We start from the raw sequence: 24744 nt of genomic DNA on the forward strand, positions 1-24744 counted from the left end.
ACATTCTAGAATTGCGTTATCACTCATCTAAGTCGCATCTGGGGAAATCTGGTTAATGATTATATAATTGATCGTCTTTCCTTGTAGAATGTTGACAGCTGTATGGAACACATTGTATTGCTAAGATTCTCAAACTTAAAACCTCTACAGGATCGGTGTCCCGACCTCGGGACGGTTGCGCTAAAGTAGGATAATGTGATTAGCATGAGGTTGTAAGTAACAAGAACATTTCCCAGGACATAGGCATATCTGATATGGGCAGAAAGCTTAAATTATTGTTAATCTAACTGCACTGTCCAATTTACAGTAGCTATTACAGTGAAATAATACCATGCTATTGTTTGAGGAGAGTGCACAATTATGAACTTACATTTATGAATAAACCAATTAGGCACATTTGGCCAGTCTTGATACAACATTTTGAATAGATATGCAATAGTTCATTGGATCAGTTTAAAACTTTGCACATACACTGCTGCCATACAGTGGCCAAAGTCTAAATTGCACCTGGGCTAGAATAATTCATTATGGCCTTTCTCTTGCATTTCAAAGATGGTACAAAAAAATAAATACACATGTTTTTTTCTCTTTGTATTTACTAGATGTAATGTGTTATATTCTCCTACATTAATTTCACATTTCCACAAACTTCAGTGTTTCCTTTCAAATGGTATCAAGAATATGCATGTCCTTGCTTCAGGTTCTGAGCTACAGGCAGTTAGATTTCGGTATGTCATTTTAGGCGAAAATTTAAAATTGGGGTGGATCCTTGAGAGGTACACTCACTGACACAGGATAAACTTTATTCCTCATGTTGGCCTTCACCAAACCTTTAAGTTGCCCCATCACTATAGCTGCACTTCTCCATATGGCCAGACTTAGTGGTATTCTCCCCTTTTAATGCTCGTCCTTGAAAAATGCCGTAAGGTCTGAAATAGATACCGAAGTCGACATACTGTACAGACAATGATCTATAATAGGCTAAGTACATCTAAATTATTTGATCTACTAACTAGCTAGCTAAAGTGTAGTCTGTGGCTAGCTAAGAAAGATACAGGGTACCTTAAGAAGTTGAACACTTTATTCATTTCAATACAGCACATGGATTCACCATGGAAAGGCAGAAAAATGTATCTGATCGCGCTAGTGAACGGTAGCTGACAGTGTTGGCTAGAAATGACCCGCAGGAATTTGTAGTCTTCTCTGTTGCTAATTAACATTTCGAATTTTTGAGAGTAAATTGAGGCGAATAAATTGATAAAACTCACCTTGTTCGAGAGAAAATTACAAGGTTATCAAAAGGTCACGCCAAGTTAAGCCAACACCAAACATGTATATAATTGGAAGTGTTTGGAAAATAAAAGATTGGAACCTTTTCCGTGTGTGACCGCTAGGTTTTATGGGTATAATGACCCATCCACCGTGGGGGAAAGAAGGCACACAGAGACTAACGTTTGGAAGTCAGTTAATATGACTTTCCTGTGAATATTTTGTCTCACATTTCCAGCCGAATAAGGACGAAATCAGCGGACAGGTAGAGTAAGTTCAAATTAAGTTTATTCAACATTTAGACTATATGTTAGGTAGGAGTGAGAAAATAAATGTCACATTCCTATACGAAAGAGGCATCCCCTCTAGCAACATTGTGACAGCTTATTGTGCATAAACAATAAGCTGTAACACTAACCAGTGGTGGAAAAAGTACCCAATTGCCATACTTGAGTACATTTAAAGATAACTTAATAGAAAATGACTCAAGTGAAAGTCACTCAGTAAAATGTTGCTTGAGTAAAAGTACTTGGTTTTAAATATACTTAAGTGTCAAAAGTAAATGTAATTGCTCAAATATACTTAAGTATCAAAAGTAAAAGTATAAATAATTTCAAATTCCTTACATAAAGCAAAAAGACTGCACCATTTTCTTGTTTTTTAGCCAGGGTACACTCCAACAGTCAGGCATAATTTACAAACAAAGCATGTGTGTTTAGTGAGTCCGCCAGATCAGAGGCAGAGGGATGACCAAGGATGTTCTCTTGATAAGTGTGTGAGTTATACCATTTTCCTGTTCTGCTAAGCATTCAAAATGTATGGTCTACTTTTGGGTACTGACATATACCACTGACAGTAACCTGCTCATTACATTAGAAACATCTGAAGAGTTGGCTAGCTATCTTTAGAAGTCCGTCATGACATGCACGTCAGTCATGACCTGGCAATGTCATGGAGCTACTGTAAATTGGCATATTTAGTCACCCATTATAGCCTATGATTCATAATTTTTATGTTACACCTAGCTTTGATGCCAGCACAGTGTCAAAAGTCTCTTGGTTGCGTCAAAGCTATGTTGCACCTTGTCCCAATGGACTTTTAGGTCATTTAGGCTAGGTGCAAAATGACGAAACATTAACTCTGTACCTAGGCTATTGCATTCAGAAACATTTCCATTCTAAGCTGTTTGACCCTTTGCTCTTCCAAACAAAAGACCTTGTGACCAACACATTCCATGGAAATATATCGTCAGCATTTTCATCCCCCATGACAGGCAGACAGGCTATAACGAGCTGACTGGTTAAATTTAGAGATCTTGGAACTACACTGAACAAAAATAGAGACGCAACAGGAAACAATTTCAAAGATTTTACTGAGTTACAGTTCATATAAGAAAATCTGTCATATGAAATGAATCCATCAGGCCCTAATTTATGGCGTTCACATGACTGGGGAATACAGATATGCATCTGTTGGTCACAGATGCCTTAACAAAAGTAGGGTCACGGATCAGAAAACGAGCCAGTATCTGGTGTGACCACAATTTGCCTCGTGCACCGCAACACAACTCCTTCGCATAGAGTTGATCAGGCTGTTGATTGTGGCCTGTGGAATGTTGACCCACTCCTCTTCAATGGCTGTGCGAAGAGCCTGGATTTTGGCGGGAACTGGAACACGCTGTCGTACACGTTGATCCAGAGCATCCCAAACATGCTCAACGGGTGACATGTCTGGTGAGTATGCAGGCCATGGAAGAACTGGGACATTTTCAGCTTCCTAGATTTTGGTACAGATCCTTGCGACATGGGTCAGTGCATTATCATGCTGAAATGTGAGGTGATGGCGGCTAATGAATGGCACGACAATGGGCCTCAGGATCTCATCACAGTATCTCTGTGCATTCAAATTGCCATCTATAAAATGCAATTGTGTTCATTGTCCGTAGCTTATGCCTGCCCAAACCATGTGGGTATAGAGTTTTTACCTTGTCCTTCTTGTGGTATTTGAACCTAGAACTTATTTTACCTTTTCAGTAAATGTGCATCAGAAATTAATATGCATTGATTCATTAGTATTTGACCGTGTTTCATTATTGAGACATCCGCTTTTTAAAGCTGGGAAAGGATGGATTCAGTGACAATGGATGCTCATCACACTTTCTCATTATCTATGTTAATGTTTTTTTTCCTAGACTAAACAATTATGCATAAATGTATCTACATTGACATTTTAAGCCTGTACCCATACAGCGCTGGTGATGGGAACAGTAAAGCATGTCATGTATGGTCATGTTTCCGTGTGTCTCTATTGTGTTAGAGAGGGGATGGGGCATGGCTCTGCCTGCTCATCCATTATTCATGATAGTCAGGGAGGGATGTGGAGCTTAGGCAGCGCTTGTTGATACTCAGTCAGTGTGGGTGAGGGATAGTAATTGAACAGCCATTGCCATTCAGTGCAGTCAAATTGACATTTTCCATAAAGGTAAGCCCCTCAGTTCTTTGTTAGTTATTTGACTTTGCTCATTGCTATTTGTGAGGCCTGTATAAAATGAAGGCTATTTAGTCTACTTATCTTCTATTTCTTGGTGTTTCTTTGTTGGTATTTTGTTGGTTTCTGTTTTGCAGCGGTGGGGGATGAGGTGAAGTTTTCAACCCCCTCAATCAATACTCTGTGCAGAGAATCCTTGAGGTTTCATTGATTGTTGCCTGGTCACTCATTGTCCATTCTTTTGTGCTGATAGCGGCTGTGCTGCCTCTGATACACATGAGGGTGTGTCAGCAGGTTCATGTTGCCTCAACTGTAAACAAAGGCTCTGTTCAGTTGTGTGTATGAATAATCTGATATGAGAGAAAATAAATCATAGACCTATTTTGTTTTAACAAAGCCTGTTATCTGCTAGTCTTACCATACTTTCTTAGATTTAGCCTATGTCGGCCTAAAGGCAGAGAATTGAGATAGACAGATTGAACGTCTGCTAAATGACTTAAATGTAAATGTAAATGAATAGATACATCGGATTCAATGTGCTTAATCTGCTGTTTGGTGTCAGACTGATGAAGCCACCAGTTTTCAAAATATGCTTCTTTCTTACAATCATTTTACAGGTAGTTTTGAATTTTTTTATTACACATTTTTATGGATTTATGATAATGAAGAATAATTAAGACCTATCTAACGATCAAAATAGCTTTTTGCTGATGTTAACATATTATGTATAGGCTAATAAAATTATTCATTCAAGTTTTATAGGCTAAATCATTATATTTGTTTAGGCATACATTTTCAGGCTGCGTTGCTAATGAAGGCGTTTCCAGCTCTTTTTGTCTTAAGGGTTGCCATTGGGTGAAATTCATAATTTTGAATAAAATTAGGCACATTTCAGATTGTTTTGTCATTGGGCATACCGCATAATTCTGCAAGTAGACGGCACAACAATCGGTCTCCACTTAGCCAATCCTTGAAAGGTTTCCCCATCTCATTTGTTTGAGTATTTTTCAACTAAATCATGCTATGTAGGCTAAGGCCTAATGATCAACTACAATCCCTTTGCCTCAGACTGAAGCACTGGACGATTAGAATCGCTGATAGTAAAAGGAAATTGGCATTTTAGGCCGAGACCCTGCCCTTGTCCAATAGACAAAGTTAAGAAGGCACAGGACATCCTGACAGTCTAGCCTAAGCAGCAGGAATTGGAGTGCTGTGTATGTCCATAATTGCCAATTAAGTAGACTTTGGGCCTTTTCTTTGCCTTCAATGATGGAGCTCATCTCATTATTGTATTGGGCTGTATTGTTTTGTCTTATAGTCGAACTGTGACTGCTTTGCTCTCATTATTCCTCTACTAGATCTGGAAGACATACTGTAATTCCTAATTAGTTCAGATTGTCAGAAGCATGAATGGGTTCAACATCTTTGCTTCAGGGACAGGGTAATGGGGGCATAGCCTACTGTTATTAGGGATGGCCATTTCATTTTTTTTGGACTGTTTGAGTACTCACATGATTTTTTTTTATAGAGTACTCGAATGAAAATAAAAAATATTTTTTGAACAAAAGGCCCCCACCGGATTTTTGTTGTTGTTGCACATTTATCTATACTGAACAAAAATAGAAACGTAACGTGTGAAGTGTTGGTCGCATGTTTCATGAGCTGAAATAAAAAAAATCTCAGAAATTTTCCATACGCACAAAAAGCCTATCAAGAAGCTATTTAAACAATATAAGGCCACTCTAAAATGTGCGGTTGTGTCACACAACACAATGCCACAGTTGTCTCAAGTTTTGAGGGAGCGTGAAATTGGCATGCTGACTACAGGAATGTCCACCAGAGCCGTTACCAGAGAATTGAATGTTCATTTCTCTACTATAAGCCTCCAACGTCTTTTTAGAGATTTGGCGGTACGTCCACCCGGCCCTCACATCCGCAGACCACGTGTAACCACGCCATTCTAGGACCTCCCCATCCGGCTTCTTCACCTGCGGGATGGTCTGAGACGAGCCACCCGGACAGCTGATGAAACGGTGGGAACCGTCTCAGGGAAGTTCATCTGCGTGCTCGTCGTCCTCACCAGGGTCTTGACCAGACTGCAGTTCAACATCGTAACTGACTTCAGGGAGCAAATGCTCACCTTCGATGTCCACTGGCACGCTAGAGAAGTGTGCTCTTTACGGGTGAATCCCGGTTTTATCTGTCCCGGGCAGATGGCAGACAGCGTGTATGGCGTCGTGTGGGCGAGCGGTTTGCTGATGTCAATGTTGTGAATAGAGTGCCCCGTGGTGGTGGGGTTAGGGTATGGGCAGTCATAAGCTACGGACAACGAACACAGTTGCAATTTATCAATGGCAATTTTAATGCACAGAGATACTGTTATGAGATCCTGAGGCCCATTGTCGTGCCACTTATCCGCCGCTATCACCTCATGTTTCAGCATGATAATGCACGGCCATGTCGCAAGGATCTGTACACAATTCCTGTAAGCTGAAAATGTCCCAGTTCTTCCATGGCCTGCAAACTCACCAGACATGTCACCCACTGAGCATGTTTGGGATGCTCAAGATCGACGTGTTGCAGTTCCCGCCAATATCCAGCAACTTCGCACAGCCAATGAAGAGGAGTGGGACAACATTCCACAGGCCACAATCAACCGCCTGATCAACTCTATGTGAAGGAGATGTGTCACAATGCATGAGGAAAATGGTGGTCACATCAGATACTGACTGGTTTGATGATTCACACCCCTACTTTAAAAAAAAAGATATTTGTGACTAACAGATGCATATCTATAATCCCAGTCATGTGAAATACATAGATTAGGGCCTAATGAATTTATTTCAATTAACTGATTTCCTTATATGAACTTATATGAACTATTTTAAATTGTTGCATGTTGCGTTTTATATTTTTGTTCAGTGTATATGCCAATAGTGTGCAACAATACCTACTTTATCATAACCATTACAGATAACAAATTCTAATTGCTAAATAGGCCGGACAATGGGCCCCAGGATCTCGTCACTGTATTTCTGTGCATTCAAATTGCCATCAATAAAATTAAATTGTGTTCGTTGTCTGTAGTTTATGCCTGCCCATACTATAACCACACCGCCACCATGGGCACTGTGTTCACAACGTTGACATCAGCAAACCGCTCGCCCACATGAAGCCATACACGTGGTCTGCGGTTGTGAGGCCGGTTGGACGTACTGCCAAATTCTCGAAAAAGATATTGGAGGAGGCTTATAGTAGAGAAATGAACATTCAATTCTCTGGCAACTGCTCTGGTGGACATTCTTGTAGTCAGCATGCCAATTGCACGCTCCCTCAAAACTTGAGACATCTGTGGCAGTGTTGTGTGACACAACTGCACACTTTAGAGTGGCCTTTTATTGTACCCTTCACACTGAACAAAAATATAAACGCAACATGTAATTTCATATATTCAGTCAATAAAAAAGTGCCATTTAAGATTCAAATATTATATCGTTAACACAATCTTCAAAAGGGTAGTAACCTCAGCAGTGGCGCTTGCTTGTAGAACCCTACCGTTGTGCAATGGCATAGCCTTGTTAATTTAGCAGACAAGACACTTATTTTCCAAGCTCTTATCACAGTCAAGACACACCTATTTTATAGTAAAAAACATGACGTAATATAATAAAATAGAACAGAATAGTGCAACATTATTCTTATTTCTCGTAATTTTTTGTTCTACATTATTTTTTGTTCTGCATTGTTTGGTTTAGAGCTTGCATGAAAGGCATTCCACTGACGTTCATTTAACCTGATGTGCATCCTGCGCCTGGAACAGTTATTCTCTAGGAGTAGGGCAGCAGGATAGCCTAGTGGATTAGTAACTAGAGCGTTGGTCTAGTAACCAAAAGGTTGCAAGTTCAAATCTCCGAGCTGACAAGGTACAAATCTGTCGTTCTGCCTCTGAACAGGCAGTTAACCCACTGTTCCTAGGCCGTCATTGAAAATAAGAGTTCCTAACTGACTTGCCTAGTTAAATAAAGGTAAAATAAATAAATAAAAGGAGTGATAATTTGAAAGACTATTTTTTTCAGGGTTACAAACCAAAATCGGTCTTATTTTCGATATACAGATTTGTAGTTTATTCTGCCTGTTCTTTGGAATTTTCTAAATGGATTAACAATTCCACATTGAACATTGCACGGAGATGAATTACTCTGTTTGGTGAGTAGGCCTAGGCTTAATGATTCTGAATTAAAATACACTCTTTGATGAAGACAAACGTACGTTTTTGCATATTTTCAGTGTGGAACCTGTATGTTTAGGGAGGTTATGGCGTACCAATTCTGAATGGCACTAGCAGTTCGCAAAGTAGGGTTGTCAGTAGTTACCACAGCCACAAAGTCATACATCCCAGCTATTTATACAATTTATCTTCTTAGAATCAGATTTTATACCTAACCCTTAACCACACTGCTAACCTTAAATTAAGAACAAAAAGCTTTTTTTTTCATGAATTTGGGCGATATAGCCAATTTTGACTTTGTGCATGTGGTAACTAGTGACAAACGCAAGTTGGCCTAAGCGAAAAATAAAAATAGACCAGACGCAATTATTCCAAAACTGCAGTTTATTATTGGAACACATATTTCCCTACTTCAGTCAACCAGTCCATTTTGAATATGTGATAATACAATAAATGTAGCTTGTGTAAACCATCAGTTAGTTTTGATAGGCCTACAGAGCTTGTGCGTACACTCAGCATGTGTGTAGAGGGAGTGGTCAGAACGCAATTGAGCGAGTTAGACACAGATGGGACAAGGGAATTTTGGGAGAAAAACCGTGTGATGCTTGGCATGGTTTCTTTTTTGTTCTGTCTCGCAAATGCACATGCACAAATAGAACACTAGAGTCCAAATAAAATGTAAGTGTTCTTCAAGACAAAATTTTAACCAAATAGTTTTAAAGTATGTAAAAAAAGATATCTGGTTAAAGATCAAGTTGACAGTTCATTTGAGTACTTGAATACTCATGCCCATCTCTAACTGTTATAATTATAGTTGCTGTCCAGTCTCATGTCCTCTGCCATACTTATTAGGCCTGTATGAAATGCAAGTGTACAGGGCATTCGGAAAGTATTCAGACCCCTTGACTTTTTAGTTAGTCATTCTAAAATGGATTAAATAATCCCCCCCCCTCATCAATCTATACACAATACCCCATAATGACAAAGCAAAAACAAGTTTTTTAGAATTTTTTCATAATTTAAAAAAAAATATGAAACTGAAATATCACATTTACATAAGTATTCAGACCCTTTACTCAGTACTTTTGTAGAAGCACCTTTGGCAGCGATTTTTCTCCCATTCTCTGCAGATCCTATGAAGCTCTGTCAGGTTGGATGCGGAGCATCGCTAAACAGCTACTTTCAGGTCTCCAGAGATGTTCGATCGGGTTCAAGTCTGGGCTCTGGCTGGGCCACTCAAGGACATTCAGAGACTTGTCTCGAAGCCACTCATGCGTTGTCTTGCCTGTGTGATTAGGGTCGTTGTCCTGTTGGAAGGTGAAGCTTCGCCCCCAGTCTGAGGTCCTGAGTGCTCTGGAGCAGGTTTTTATCAAGGATCTCTGTACTGTGCTCAGTTCATCTTTCCCTAGATCCTTACTAGTCTCCCAGTCTCTGCCGCTGAAAAACATCCCCCCAGCATAATGCTGCCACAACCAATTATTTTATTTGTATTTATTTTATTTAACCTTTATTTAACTAGGCAAGTCAGTTAAGAACAAATTCTTATTTACAATGACAGCCTACCCTGGCCTAACCCGGGCGGCGCTGGGCCAACCATGCTTCACCGTAGGGATGGTGGCAGATTTCTTCCAGACGTGACGCTTGGCATTCAGGCCAAAGAGTCAAAGAGTTCAATCTTGATTTAATCAGATTAGATGTTTCTCAAGGTCTGAGAGTCATTTAGGTGCCTTTTGTCAAACTCCAAGCGGGCTGTCATGTGCCTTTTACGAGGAGTGCTTCCGTCTGGCCACTCTACCATAAAGGCCTGATTGGTGGAGTGCTGCAGAGATGGTTGTCCTTCCGGAAGGTTCTCCCATCTCCACAGAGGAGCTCTGTCAGAGTGACCATTGGGTTCTTGGTCACCTCCCTGACCAAGGCCCTTCTTCCCCGATTGCTCAGTTTGGCCGAGTGGCCAGCTCTAGGAAGAGTCTTGGTAGTTCCACATTTCAAGTCTCATAGCAGAGGGTCTGAATACTTATGTAAATAAGGTATATTTTAAATATATATTTTTTATAAATTTGCAAAAATTTCTAAACCTGTTTTTGCTTTGTCCATTATGGGGTATTGCGTGTAGATTGATGAGGAAAATAAGACTGTAACGTAAGAAAATGTGGAAAAAGGGAAGGGGTCTGAATACTTTCCGAATGCCCTGTGTCTGCACTGCTCACTGTTTGCTTCTACCAAGTTGAACTTCTGATAGCATTTCAAAGCTCAAAGAAATACCATCCTTTTGAAACAGAAAACAGTGAGTGGACAACAAACATTCCCTTTATTTGTACTGCTTGGCTTAGGGCCTATTTATAGTCATAATCCATGTATTTATTTTATTTTATTTAACTAGGCATGTCAGTAACACATCCATAACACATTTAGAAGCATTTTGACCGGTGGAGGCTGCTGAGGGGAAGACGGCTCATAATAATATCTGGAACGGCACAAATGGAATGGCATCAAACACATGGAAACCATGGAAACCATGTTTGATGTATTTTATACCGTTCAACCTATTCAACTCCAGCCATTACCCACGAGCGAATCCTCACTAATTAAGGTGCCACCAACCTCCTGTGATTTTGACTGACATTTTAACTAAAACATCAACTTGTGGTTGTTGACTCATGTATGAAGGTGCTTTCTAGCCTATGGCTTATTAATGTGTTGTGTTGTCCTTATGACAATGTGCTTCAAATATGTCCAGCCAGCTTTGACTGTGCCAGGTTTATGTGTACATAGGCTAATAACCTCTCTTTGTGTGTCCTAGTCACGGTGGTGAGGCGTAGTCATGGACACCACCACCTCACTGAAGATGACCACTCTGGCCATCCAGAGCCTGTTCAGTTACGTTGAGGAGGACAACGTGCCGGCCATAAAAGCCCACCTGGACAAGTTCAAAGAGGTGGACAGCAGGAGCGAGGTGAGTCAATGACCACTGGATACTAGGCATTGCATGTAACACAGTAAACATACAAATGAGAGTTAACATAAACATCTAAATAAGTACTAGGCTAATTTGTTTAGCCAGATTTTGCTATAAAAGTGATGGTCCAATTAAATCAGTGCTCAGGTAACTCTTATGTGATTAGTGACCGTCTCTCTGTCTCTGTCTCTCTCTCCCCCCTTCAGAATGGTCAGACTTCTCTGATAGTGGCATCGGAGCAGGGCAGCATAGAGATAGTCCAGGAGCTCATCAGGAGAGGAGCCAACGTCAACCTGGACGATGTGGTACACACACACACACACACACCACACTTAAAACAAATGGTAGCTAGACAATGGGTTTGAGGGTTGCTGTCACATGAGTTTTAGACCTAGGACTTTTCCAACCACAACCACACACACCTATGCTCTCGACAGGGAGAATAAGTCTGCTGGGAACACATAATATTTCGGTCGCTCAAGGTACATAGTAAAAACCATTGTCCAACCCTAAAATGCACCATGATGCCAACAGAATACATTACCGCACAAAGTTAACATTTGGTCTCCACTACCCGATAAGCCCTTAGTGTCCAGCCTGCTGAACTCACCACACTGTGGGTTAACACAGAGCCCCATAATGAGCACCTGTAGAATGCCTCAGGCCTCTGTTAAAGTAAATTACAGGGTGTAGAGCTGCTGTCTCCATCAACACACCCAGCCTCAACCTCTTACTAAACCTCATACACACACTCCGACTCTCACTACACCAGGCTGAGTGAGACGGACCAGACCTGGACACCGCGTCTCTCTCTATCTCTCCTTTGCTCTCTGTTCTCTAACTGACGCGCTTCCTCTGTCACCTCCACCCCGCGTCCATGAGCACCTGGTACGACCAGCTGGTAGGTACAGCACTGTGGAGCGGACTAATACAGACCGGCAGCCCTCTGATTGGTGGTGGTCCACGGCGACGACGACATGATTGGAGTTTCCGTGGTGACCAAGTGTAACCCCTGTGTTCTGCCCGTCAACAGGACTGCTGGACGGCACTTATCTCAGCGGCTAAGGAGGGCCATGTGGAGGTGGTGAAGGAGCTGCTGGCCAACAATGCCAGCCTGGAGCACCGGGACATGGTGAGAGAGGAGGGTGGGCACTGGGTACAGGGTATTGGGCAAGGACATTGCAGAGTGGACACTAAAGTAAACACTGGGCAACATGAAGTAAAGCTTTTGTACCTGTGTGTAACATTTCTCTCGAAGGACTAGTTTGATTGAAAAAGTGAGGATAAACGACAAAACAAAAAGATGAAAGGGGGATTATTTTAGATTGGACCGTCTTATCTGGATGCATTTTCAAAAGCGTTCAACCTTCTGGGGTGAATAAAGGTCACCTACAACTCTGGCACAGCAGTCGTTGACTGTCATTGATGGTGGCCATTGGGTATTTCGTATGAGAGCTACAATACAGTACAATACTTGCTTTATTGGTCCATTTGCACAAAAATTCATATTTTCCTTGCTGTCACAATACCCAACACACACACACACACAGTAGAAAGAGTCTATTCATATTCTTCCTCTACTGTCTTGTCTGACTGCAATCCATTCCAGGCTGCTTTGAAGTGATTTATCCATTAGCTTGGGATGCGATTCCATTACCTCCAATATAATCTCCTCCATTTTGTAATAATTGCATTTACTGAGCTCTGGATGTCCGGAGTACATTAACCTGGGATATGGTTAATATCTGTAATACAAACCTCTTAGTGGAAGAAGCCTACTTCACATCCTATCTATCTGCAGCTCTGTGTATATTCACAGTTTAGTTTAGGTTATTCAAAATGCCTTGTTTTTGCACTTCTGCATGTTTCCCGGAGGGGTAAAGATCATGTACAAAAGACTAATTACAGTGTTTGTTCATTGTGAGTGTCATGACCAAAGCTTTTGCCTTCTGAAATGTGCTATTTCCATTTCATATTTTGAAGTCAGTGGACTGGTTCTAGTGTAAGGTGAGTCAGGCAATCAATCATGGCTGTGTTGCGTGTCAGTTCGGAACAGTTTCTGCATATGTTATGACGACTTTTTTGTGACATTATGTGGCTATTTTGTTGTTAGTACGTTTTGGACTTCGGCAAGAGATTTTTCGGCTGTTCAATATTTTTTTCTCGGGGGAAGCCAAAGTCGCTAGCCGACGTCGGCGACTGGTCAACAGTAGGATTCTTCAATGAAGTGCTTGTTGTCATTCAACGAGAGATGACTCATCCTCATGCATATTTTTTCACTTGAGAAATATTGCACCAAACATCTTAGTCCGATGGAAAACCTCCTCGGCAAAAACATAAAAATTGAATACAGATTTATTGAGTAATCTTGGATTCATTCGGACTATTTTGAGGAAGTGCATACCGGCTACGGTGTCTCAAAATGGACATACATTCATTTATTTTTTGTCATTTTTCTAGCGAAGATCTTTTAAGGGAGTATGCGAGCAGACTCGCGTTCCAAACCTCTTAGGCGCCAGCCGAACTGAAGCATGCTGACGCCTTAAGCCACCCTGGTGCCAGCCTGTCTGTACTAATAACAGGATTAAACCCACTGTTTGGCTATGTGCATGTCGTGCTCTATGACATCATGACATCATACAGAAGATGACTGCTCTACCTCTCCCTGGCACTGTGGGAATTGTGGCAATAGCCACTAACTATACATGTCACCACTTCCCATTTAAAGTGTGTGTGTGCGCCTGTGTGGTTTACTGTACAGGGGGGATGGAGTGCCCTCATGTGGGCTTCCTATAAGGGTCGTGGGGAGGTTACCCAGCTGCTGCTGGAGAAAGGAGCTAGCCCCAACATCACTGGCCAGGTACACTGCTACTATTCCTATCTAAAGAGCTTTAGACCTTGTATTCATTCTCAAATTAAAGAATATACTGTCATTAGGTCAATCATTTGTGCATTTCAGAATGAGTTAAATATGCTAATGCCTGTCCTTACAGTACAGCGTCTACCCCATTATCTGGGCGGCTGGACGAGGCCATGCTGATATAGTGCATCTCCTGATTCACCACGGAGCTAAAGTCAACTGCTCTGACAAGGTAAGCACTCACCACTGATCCTGTGTTCAATTTGTCTTCTATAAAAATGCCAGAAAAGTAATGATTTTGAAAAATGACCCGACATTCTGTGTTTCAATAGTCATCACCGCTGTCTCTTTCTTATTTTCTCCCCTCCCCTGTTCTCAGTATGGCACTACCCCGTTGATCTGGGCAGCCAGGAAGGGCCACTATGACAGTGTGATACACCTGCTGGTCAACGGGGCCGATGTGGACCAGGAGGGAGCGGTAAGTGGAGCTCCCTACTCTCGTTAAAACCTCATTGCACAAGGCTTGAGCGGATCACACACACAATGGGCTCAAGCAAGCGTCGGTTCACTCTAAAATGTATTTATCTATTTTGTCTTGGGGGGGGGGGGGGGGGAATGTATGAATATTCACAAATGCATTGTCAGAGGTTTTTGTCATACGTTTGACTACACACTCTTTAAAATAAGGCCTTATCTGACGAGTCAGAGCCTTGTCCGTATAGATATCCATTCATTCCCGTTCATCGTGAAGAAATAGGCTTTAGCTGCCATCCATGAAAGGAAACACTATGGTGAAATGACAAAAACCTGACTGTTATTCTCTCCCTCTATCAGAATTCCATGACAGCTCTGATCGTGGCTGTGCGGGGTGGTTTCAATGAGGTGGTGAAGGAGCTTCTGAAGAGGAACCCCAACGTCAACATGACAGACAAGGACGGCAACACGGCCCTGATGATCGCTGCCAAGGAAGGCTACACTGAGATAGTCCAGGACCTGCTGGACGCTGGCACCTACGTCAACATACCAGACAGGGTAGATGACCATCACCAACCTCTAAAGATGAGCTGAAATATTGCCCTGATAATCCTGACAATAAACAGTAGAGTCTAGACAGGATTACGTCAACCTGAATGATAATGGTCATGCTATATGGATAAATGTGCTGATGGTAACAGCACGTATCGTCCGCTCCTCTGCAGTATAACCCATCTTTTCTGTTGTGTGGTGATTGAGTTTGTGCTCTCTGTATAGAAAGCCTGTGATGTTTATTTTGTGTGTCACAGAGTGGGGAGACAGTGCTGATCGGAGCAGTGCGAGGGGGACATGTGGAGATTGTCAGAGCCCTTCTAAACAAATATGCCGACATTGACGTCAAGGGACAGGTAGGAGTCCCCTCCCCACTCAGACAGTCCCAGCTAAATTCTTGCTTGGGAATTTGCTCATTGCTAAGAAACAATTTTTGTTTCTTTTTGACATTTTTTTTTCAATTAAAACAATCACAGTAAGGTACTTAATTGTTACCCAGAAATGATTTGATATTGAGATAAAAACCGCTGCATTGGACCTTTAACATCTCTGGTCTATCATCATGCCAATTTATTAGGGCACACCGTAGCAAAATGTTTTACAATGGAAAAAACAAGCGTTTCTTATTGGATATGTTCAGGTAGTCCCTCCCTGTTTATGTCAGGTTTCTTCCGTTTGGTGCCTAATGAATATGACCCTGTTCTCAACCGTGTAAAACAGGATAGTAAGACTGCCCTCTACTGGGCAGTGGAGAAAGGGAACGCCACCATGGTGAGAGACATCCTCCAGTGCAACCCGGACACTGAGAGCTGCACCAAGGTAAGGAACAGCCACAGCTGCTGTAAATAAATGAACAGTCATTTTATAGCACTGTGACAAATTCCTCTCTTGTCAACATCAACATTGTGATAAAGTTGTGACGGTTTTAAAAACGAGTGTGATTAGTGTTGCAAATGTTCATTTGCTTGCTTCTATTCTCACCAATCACTGTTCTTGGTCTGAGATGATGGTGATGTGTGTTTCAGGATGCAGAGACCCCTTTGATCAAAGCCACCAAGATGAGGAAAATTGAGATAGTGGAGCTGCTCCTGGACAGAGGGGCCAAGGTGGCTGCTGTGGACAAGGTACTGTACAAACACGACATATAGAGCCTAGCATATGTCTTTAGAATATCACCACAGGTTCTGTATTCGAGCCAGTGTCTGACGTGTGACCGCCAAATATATATCCACATTGTGCAATCCGATTCTTCTACCTTACTTTACTCTACTTTAATCATCTCTCTCTTCTCCTGTCCAGAAAGGCGACACGGCCCTTCACATTGCCATCAGAGGGCGGAGCCGCAAGCTGGCTGAGCTCCTCCTGAGGAACCCTAAAGATGGCCGCCTGCTCTACCGCCCCAATAAAGCCGGCGAGACGCCCTACAACATCGACTGCACCCACCAGAAGAGCATCCTCACTCAGATCTTTGGAGCCAGTGAGACATAATACTCAAATCACATAGACATGCATATAGTGCACAAGAGTACTCTAGGGTTGTATTTTAGCCTGTTATTATGAATGAAATTGTAATACCCAACTGGTATTATTTAAAACATCTTTTAATATGAATCATTACTTTTAGCTCTTTCAATCTTGTTTTGGAAATTAGATTTGGAAGTATTGCTGTATTTCTCAAGTGATGACCACTCACACTCTCCCCTCTCTCTCCCTCTCCCCCTGTCTCTCAGAGCACCTGTCTCCCTCTGAGTCTGACGGTGACATGCTGGGGTATGACCTGTACAGCAGTGCCCTGGCAGACATCCTCAGTGAGCCCACCATGCAGCCTCCTATCTGTGTGGGCCTGTACGCCCAGTGGGGCAGCGGCAAGTCCTTCCTGCTCAAGAAGCTGGAGGGTAAGAGAGCACCACCAGGAATATCACTAGGGCTGTTCTTTTGCTAGTGTCCCACGGCTCTCATTTAAAAATAATTAGGCTTTTAACCTCTCAATAAACAACAGCAATATGAATCTAAAAGTATATGTATGAATATGTCAGCCCATTTTAGTCACGTTCTGTACATTAGCTCTGTAAAATGAGCTTCCTTTTTCTCATTACCAGGCTGTCTGCCTTAGTGCCTCATTTGTAGTTTCCTGTGTAAGGCAGGAACCGCTAGGTCCTACTCATTTTCACTTGCCTATTATTTTTGTATCACCTCTCTCTCCTCCAGATGAGATGAAGACATTTGCAGGCCAGCAGATTGAGCCTCTGTTCCAGTTCTCGTGGCTGGTGGTGTTCCTGTCCCTGCTGCTGTGTGGTTCTGTAGCTCTGGTCCTGGGCTTCACCGTCGACCCCCGCCTGGCCATCGCTGTCTCCCTCAGCCTCCTCACCCTGCTCTACGTCTTCTTTGGTGAGGAACACTAGAATAGAGTAGAACGGGATGGAGGAGAATGAAATGGGTAAACAAAAAACTCTGGGTCTGGGGTTTCCTGCAGTTAAGGAGAGTTGCATGTATTACATCACTAGAGGGCGCCTTGGGTCTACGTTTCCAGCGATCTTACAGCGTTTTGCTACATGCAACTGCATTTTTCACGTTCTACCCACTGGATGTCATCATAGGTAGGGGAAAGTCTGATGGCCAATCAGAAATGTGATGTATTCTTTTCTCTCACTCTCTCCCTCCCTGCAGTGTTGGTGTACTTCGGGGGTCGTCGTGAGGGGGAGAACTGGAACTGGGCGTGGGTCCTCAGCACCCGTCTGGCCCGCCAGGTGGGCTACCTGGAGCTGCTGCTCAAACTCATGTTTGTCAACGCCCCCGAGCTGCCAGAGCAGACTACCCGCGCCCTGCCTGTCAGGTATTACACACACATACATACATAAAATACGTGCTTGAAGCCGCTCGTGCACACGCGCCTTGATGTGAACGACCTTCGATAGAAAAATTATATTCTAGAAACCTTGCCTGTGTGTGTGTGTGTGTGTCAGGTTCTTGTTCACAGACTACAACCGTCTGTCCAGTGTGGGAGGGGAGACCAGCCTGGCAGAGATGATAGCCACCCTGTCTGATGCCTGTGAGAGGGAGTTTGGCTTCATGGCCACCCGCCTCTTCAGGGTGTTCAAGAACGAGGAGAACCAAGGTACTATGTTTGTCTTCACTTTGGATATCCTTTATAACCTTGTCGTATTACCTCTGTCTCTAATACTGTATATTTAGTGTACAGCAGGCCTCGAATTTCCGTGCAGCCCCCTTGTGTGGGTGTTGTGCCCCCCTGGGCTGAAATATAATAATTATAATTCCTATTACTCTCAGGTATCTCAATTCTTAATAGCCAATGCCTGTCAGGTGATCGGGTCCTTATCACAGGCCTCGCAGCCTCGAAGTACAAGTGAAGACAGACACATCGGGATGCAACGGTGCACGTCATTCTTATGGAATTCCGAGGTGCACGTAGAAGAACTGTCCACGTTTACTTTTCCTCGGCCAACAGGATGAGTAACAAACAGCAAAAGCACGAGACTATGTCAACCTACTATCCCCCATAGTACAAAAGTTGACCTATTCTATTGGTCAGCTTGTCATTCTGTGCTAGAAATAAATCTTCCAAACAGAATCTGGGACAGTTGTGGGACGATAGATTCCAAATTCATACAACCAGTACATCAAAAAAACTTTTAAAAGCAATGAAGCTGATGCAACAGATCAGAACATTTAGCTTAACATTTAGATAAACTATTACTTCATCACATTATAAGCGCAGCAATGCGCACACAGCAGTAGGCTATGCAGTGCATTCAGAAAGTATTCAGACCCCTTCCCTTTTTCCAAATGTTATGTTGCAGCCTTATTCTAAAATGCAAGCAGTTTCATGTGACAAAGATGAAAATATCCATTAGAAATGTAGAAAGATTTAAAGATGCAACAACTTGCATGGGTTGCTAATATGACTATGTATTTGGCTGCTGGACAGTAAAAGAAAGTTGATTTTGAAAACCAATAGAACATGAGAGCCTACTGCTTTCGTGTTAAAATAATTCCCTCAATATTTCTAAGGTCGGAATTTGGCTAGGCTACTTTGAAGTAAGGTAAGACATGACTCGTACATTTTTTTTTTTTTAACCTCTCTTGGGTACGTGAGACATTAGCGTCCCACCTCTTCAACAGCCAGTGAAACTGCTGGGCGCCAAATTCAAATACAGAAATACTCATTATAAAAATTCAGAAAACAAAACATATTTTACATAGGTTTAAAGATGAACTTCTTGTGAATCCAACCACGGTGTCAGATTTAAAAAATGCTTTACGGCGAAAGCATACCTTACGATTATTTGAGAACATAGCCCAGCAGACAAATCATTACAAACAGTAACCAGCCAAGTAGAAGAGTTACACAAGTCAGAAATAGAGATAAAATTAATCCCTTACCTTTGATGATCTTCATATGGTTGCACTCAGCAGACATTCATTTACTCAATAAATGTTCCTTTTGTTTGATAAAGTCTCTTTATATCCAAAAACCTCAGTTTTGTTCGCACGTTTTCTTCAGTAATCCACAGGTTCAAACGCAGTCAAAACAGGCAGACAAAAAATCCAAATTTGATCCGTAAAGTTCATAGAAACCTGTCAAACGATGTTTATATTCAATCCTCAGGTTGTTTTTAGCCTAAATAATTGATAATATTTCAACCGGACAATAACGTCGTCAATATAAAAGGTAAACAAGAAAGGCACTCTCTCGGTTGCGCGCATGAAAAAGCTCTGTGACACTTTAGGGTCCACTCATTCAGACTGCTCTTACTTCCTAATTTTTCAGAATACAAGCCTGAAACAATTTCTAAACACTGTTGACATCTAGTGGAAGGCATAGGAACTGCAATTTGAGTCCTAAGTCAATGGATACTGTAATGGTTTTGTAGTTTTCTATTCAATGCCAACAAAAAAAACTACTTCCCGAATGGATTTTTCTCAGGTTATACTCACAAACACTATTTTAACAGTTTTGGAAACTTTAGAGTGTTTTCTATCCAAATCTACCAGTTATATGCATATCATATCTTCTGGGCCCGAGAAGCAGGCAGTTTAATTTGGGCATACTTTTCATCCAAAATTCCGAATGCTGCCCCCTACCCTAGAGGAGTTTTAAGTTCCAGGTTTTTTTTCCAATTTCTCAATGATGGAGACCACTGTGCTCTTGAAATGTTCAACATTTTAGAAATTGTTTTATCCCCTTACCCAGATACAGTATATGCCTTAACACAATTCTATCTCAGAGATCTACAGACCGTTCCTCGGACTTCATGGTATAGTTTCTGCTCTGACATGCACTGTCAACTGTGGGACCTTATATAGACAGGTGTGTTTCTTTATAAATCATGTCCAAACAATTGAATCGGCCACAGGTGAACTCCAATCAAGTTGCAGTGATCAAATTAAATTTGATGCACCTGAGCTCAACTTGGAGCGTCATAGAAAAGGGGTGTGAATACCTAGATATACTTAGAATACCTAAATATACTTAGATATTTGTCTCCTCTCCCCTCCCCCTCCAGGTAAGAAGTGGAAGAAGACTTGCTGCGTGCCCAGCTTCATGCTGTTCGTCGTGACGCTGGGCTGCCTGATCACGGCCATGGCGCTGCTGGCCATCTTTAAGGTACCTACACACACTGACACACACACACAAATGTGCACATACACAAGCACACACACTGTGTCGAGCATCTGCTGTACATGAAAACATATTTCAACTACTTTTCGTGTGTGGACCTTGTTACATCTATTTAGGTGCAGCGTGAGAACCTTACGGTGAACACTGTGCTGATCGCCATGGCCAGCGTGGTTGGCCTGGCCCTCCTGTTGAACTGTAAGACCTGGTGGCAGGTGGCTGACTCCGTCCTCAACTCCCAGAGGAAGAGACTGCACAGTGCCGCCAACAAGATGCACAAGCTCAAGAGCGAGGGATTCATGAAGGTAGTGGAAACCCTTTTTAGCACATTTTCAACGTCTTTTCAACATCCTTTCAACGTCTTTTGCTTATAGGGAATACTCTGTTTGATAGGTTCCTCTCTAGTGATATTCAAATGGTGACGAATCCCTAACTTGAGAATAGATATGTAACTTGAAATTACGCAGCAATGTCGATACAGACTTGAACATGGAAGTTACATGTAGATCAAATGAGTTGATCGAGTTAGGATTTGGCTCATAATGTCGCAAGATAAATGGTATTCTACAGTTTTAACATGGTTAAGAATAAATACATTATGTTGTTACATGAAAGTGTTAGGCATTCTGGAGCTAAATTCCTACTGCCGCTATCAAAACAGAGATGAATTAATAGGAAGAGACACATTGTCTGTAGTTGTACAGTATGTAGTGGTTGATGGTGTGTGTGTTTGGTTGCTCCAGGTGTTGAAGCATGAGGTGGAGCTGATGTCCAAGATGGCCAAGACCATCGATGGCTTCACCCAGAACCAGACCCGCATGGCGGTCATCATTGACGGCCTGGATGCCTGCGAACAGGACAGAGTGCTGCAGATGCTCGACACGGTGTGTGTGTGTGTGTGTGTGCCTTTGCTGTGTGTGCATGTGTGTGTTTGAATAAGACGTTAGTAACAATGGCTAAACACAAAAATGTAGGCTATATAATACTATACACAAAACTCACACTATCCATAACCATTTAGGGTGAAATCATTATCCATGACTCACTGGTCATTACTATTGATGGGGGGGGGGGTCGGTACAGTTACATATCGTGATAATATGTTTGACAATATTATATCTATACTTTGACTCCAAGTATAGATTCAATTTAAAAAACACTATATACAAAAGTATGTGGACACCCCTTCAAATGAGTGGATTTGTCTATTTCAGCAACACCCGTTGCTGACAGGTGTATAAAATCAAGCACACAGCCATGCAATCTCCATAGACAAACATTGGCAGTAGAACGGCCTTACTGAAGAGCTCAGTGACTTTCAACGTGGCATCGTCATAGGATGCCACTTTTCCAACAAGTCATTTAGTCAAATTTCTGCCCTGCTAGAGCTTCCCCGGTCAGCTAAATGTTGTTACTGTGAATTGGACACGTCTAGGAGCAACAATGGCTCAGCCATAAAGTGGTAGGCCACACAAGCTCACAGAATGGGACCGGCGAGTTTTGAAGCGTGTAGCGCAGTAATTGTCTTTCCTCGGTTGCAACATTCACTACCGAGTTCTAAACAGACTCTGGAAGCAACGTCAGCACAATAACTGTTCGTCGAGAGCTTCATGAAGTGGGTTTACATGGCCGAGCAGCCTCACATAAGATCACCATGCGCAACGCCAAGCGTCGGCTGGAGTGGTGTAAAGCTCACTGCCATTGGACTCTGGAGCAGTGGAAACGCATTCTCTGGAGTGATGAATCACACTTCACCATCTGGCAGTCGGACGGATGAATCTGGGTTTGGCGGATGCCAGGAGAACGCTACATGCCCCAATGGATAGTGCCACCTGCAAAGTTTGGTGGAATAATGGTCTGGGGCTGGTTTTCATGGTTCGGGCTAGGCCCCTTAGTTCCAGTAAAGGGAAATCTTAACACTACAGCAGGGAATGACATTCTAAACGATTCTGTGCTTCCAACTTTGTGGCAACAGTTTGGGGAAGGCCCTTTCCTGTTTCAACATGACAATACCCCCATGCACAAAGCAAGGTCCATACAGAAATGGTTTGTAGAGATCAGTGTGGAAGAACTTGACTGGCCTGCACAGAGCCCTGATCTCAACCCCATCGAACACCTTTGAGATTAATTGGAACGTAGACTGCGAGCCAGCTCTAATCGCCCAACATCCGTGCCCGACCTCACTAATGCTCTTGTGGCTGAATGCCAGCAAGTTTCCGCAGCAATGTTCCAACATCTAGTGGAAAGCCTTCCCAGAAGAGTGGAGGCTGTTATAGCATCAAAGGAGCAACCAACTCCATATTAATGTCCATGATTTTGGAATGAGATGTTCAACCAGCAATGTCCACATAGTTTTGGTCATGTAGTGTACATACAGTATGTATGTAAGATGGCGCCGGAGAAGAAGGCAGACGTTTTACGTGCCACCAGCCTATTGTGTTTTTTAAAATTTTATTTGCGTTGTTTGTAACTTATTTTTGTACATAATGTTGCTGCTACTGTCTCTTATGACCAAAAATAACTTCTAGACATCAGGACTGCGATTACTCACCACAGACTAGCAGAATCCTTTTTTTTGTTTCGCGACTCTGACGAGCTCGACGTGAAAGATATACTGCTTCCTCAGGAACAGGCCCCAATCCCTGTGATCTGCATGAAGAGGGGGCGGAGAAAGAGGGGCCGAAAAGCGGGCTGCCTTCTGAGAATTCGTAGGTGATCGAATAAACCCCCACTCCATTCTGCCAGCAAATGTGCAATCCTTGGAGAATAAAATTGACGAGTTACGTGGAAGATTAAACAACCAACGGGACATTAATAACTGTAACATCTTATGCTTCACGGAGTTGTGGCTGAACAACGACAATATCAACATACTGCTGGCTGGTTATTCGATGTACCGGCAGGATAGAACAGCGGCTTCTGGTAAGACAAGGGGCGGCGAACTATGTATTTTTGTAAATAACAGCTGGTGCACGAGATCTAAGGAAGTCTCGAGCTATTACTCTACCTCTGGCAAGCATCTCATGATAAGCTGTAGACCACACTACCTACCAAGAGAGTTTTCATCTGTATTCTTCGTAGCTGTTTACATACCACCACAGACTGATGGTGGCACTAAGACCGCATTGCATGAGCTGTATTCCATCATAAGAAAACGCTCACCCAGAGGCGGAGCTCCTAGTAGCCGGGGACTTTAATGCAGGGAAATTTAAATCTGTTTTACCAAATTTCTATCAGAATGTTAAATATACAATCAAAGAAAAAAAACTCTGGACCACCTATACTCCACACACAGAGATGTATACAAAGCTCTCCCTAACCCTCCATTTGTCAAATCTGACCATAATTCTATCATCCTGATTCCTGGTTACAAGCAAAAATTAAAGCAGGCAGCACCAGTGACTAGATCAATAAAAAAGTGGTCAGATGAAGCAGATGCTAAGCTGCAGGACTGTTTTGCGATGACAGACAGGAATATGTTCCGGGATTCCTCCGATGGTATTGAGGAGTACACCACATCAGTCATTGGCTTCATCAATAAGTGCATCGACGACGTCGTCCCCACACTGACCGTACGTACATGCCCCAACCAGAAGCCATGGGTTACAGGCAGCATCTGCACTGAGCTAAAGGCTAGAGCTGCCACTTTCAAGGAGCAGGACTCTAACCCGGAAGCTTATAAGAAATCCTGCTCTGCCCTCCGATGAACCATCAAACAGGCAAAGCGTCAATACAGGACTAAGATCGAATCGTACTACACCGGCTCTGATGCTCGTCGGATGTGGCAGGGCTTGCAAACCATTACAGACTACAAAGGGAAGCACAGCCGAGAGCTGCCCAGTGACACAAGCCTACCAGACGAGCTAAACTACTTCTATGCTCGCCTCGAGGCAAATAACACTGAAACATGCATGAGAGCACCAGCTGTTTCCGGAAGACTGTGTGATCACACTCTCCGCAGCCGATGTGAGTAAGACCTTCAAACAGGTCAACATTCACAAGACCGCAGGGCCAGACGGATTACTGCGAGCATGCGCTGACCAACTGGCAAGTGTCTTCACTGACATTTTCAACGTCTCCCTGTCCGTGTCTGTAATACCAACATGTTTTAAGCAGACCACCATAGTGCCTGTGCCCAAGAACACTAAGGTAACCTGCCTAAATGACTACCGACCCGTAGCACTCGCGTCTGTAGCCATGAAGTGCTTTGAAAGGCTGGTCATTGTTGCCATCAACACCATCATCCCAGAAACTCTACACCCACTCCAGTTTGCATACCA

The 24744-nt window shown here is 42.7% G+C and overlaps 1 protein-coding gene across 6 annotated transcripts in view; it reads left to right on the top strand.

The window, feature by feature from the left end:
- Positions 1-1386: 1386 nt before the first annotated feature.
- kidins220a (kinase D-interacting substrate 220a) overlaps positions 1387-24744 on the top strand; it is a 101563-nt gene continuing 78205 nt past the window's right edge. Inside the window, exons 1-19 of one of the 6 annotated variants that reach the window (XM_038967761.1) lie at positions 1387-1539; positions 10785-10937; positions 11147-11245; positions 11974-12072; positions 13702-13800; positions 13934-14032; positions 14180-14278; positions 14635-14832; positions 15084-15182; positions 15547-15645; positions 15852-15950; positions 16126-16303; positions 16557-16721; positions 17035-17214; positions 17494-17659; positions 17790-17941; positions 20352-20452; positions 20584-20769; positions 21208-21348. In XM_038967761.1, the coding sequence (XP_038823689.1) occupies positions 10806-10937; positions 11147-11245; positions 11974-12072; positions 13702-13800; positions 13934-14032; positions 14180-14278; positions 14635-14832; positions 15084-15182; positions 15547-15645; positions 15852-15950; positions 16126-16303; positions 16557-16721; positions 17035-17214; positions 17494-17659; positions 17790-17941; positions 20352-20452; positions 20584-20769; positions 21208-21348 (2391 nt within the window). In that variant the 5' untranslated portion in view covers positions 1387-1539; positions 10785-10805. Of the gene's footprint in view, positions 1540-2026; positions 2045-3731; positions 3751-10784; positions 10938-11146; positions 11246-11973; positions 12073-13701; positions 13801-13933; positions 14033-14179; positions 14279-14634; positions 14833-15083; positions 15183-15546; positions 15646-15851; positions 15951-16125; positions 16304-16556; positions 16722-17034; positions 17215-17493; positions 17660-17789; positions 17942-20351; positions 20453-20583; positions 20770-21207; positions 21349-24744 lie in introns of those variants that run through there. The other 5 variants (XM_038967760.1, XM_038967755.1, XM_038967756.1 and 2 more) reach the window with 5 other exon arrangements.

The sequence above is a fragment of the Salvelinus namaycush genome, chromosome 28, assembly GCF_016432855.1.
Source record: "Salvelinus namaycush isolate Seneca chromosome 28, SaNama_1.0, whole genome shotgun sequence".
NCBI lineage: Eukaryota > Metazoa > Chordata > Actinopteri > Salmoniformes > Salmonidae > Salvelinus > Salvelinus namaycush.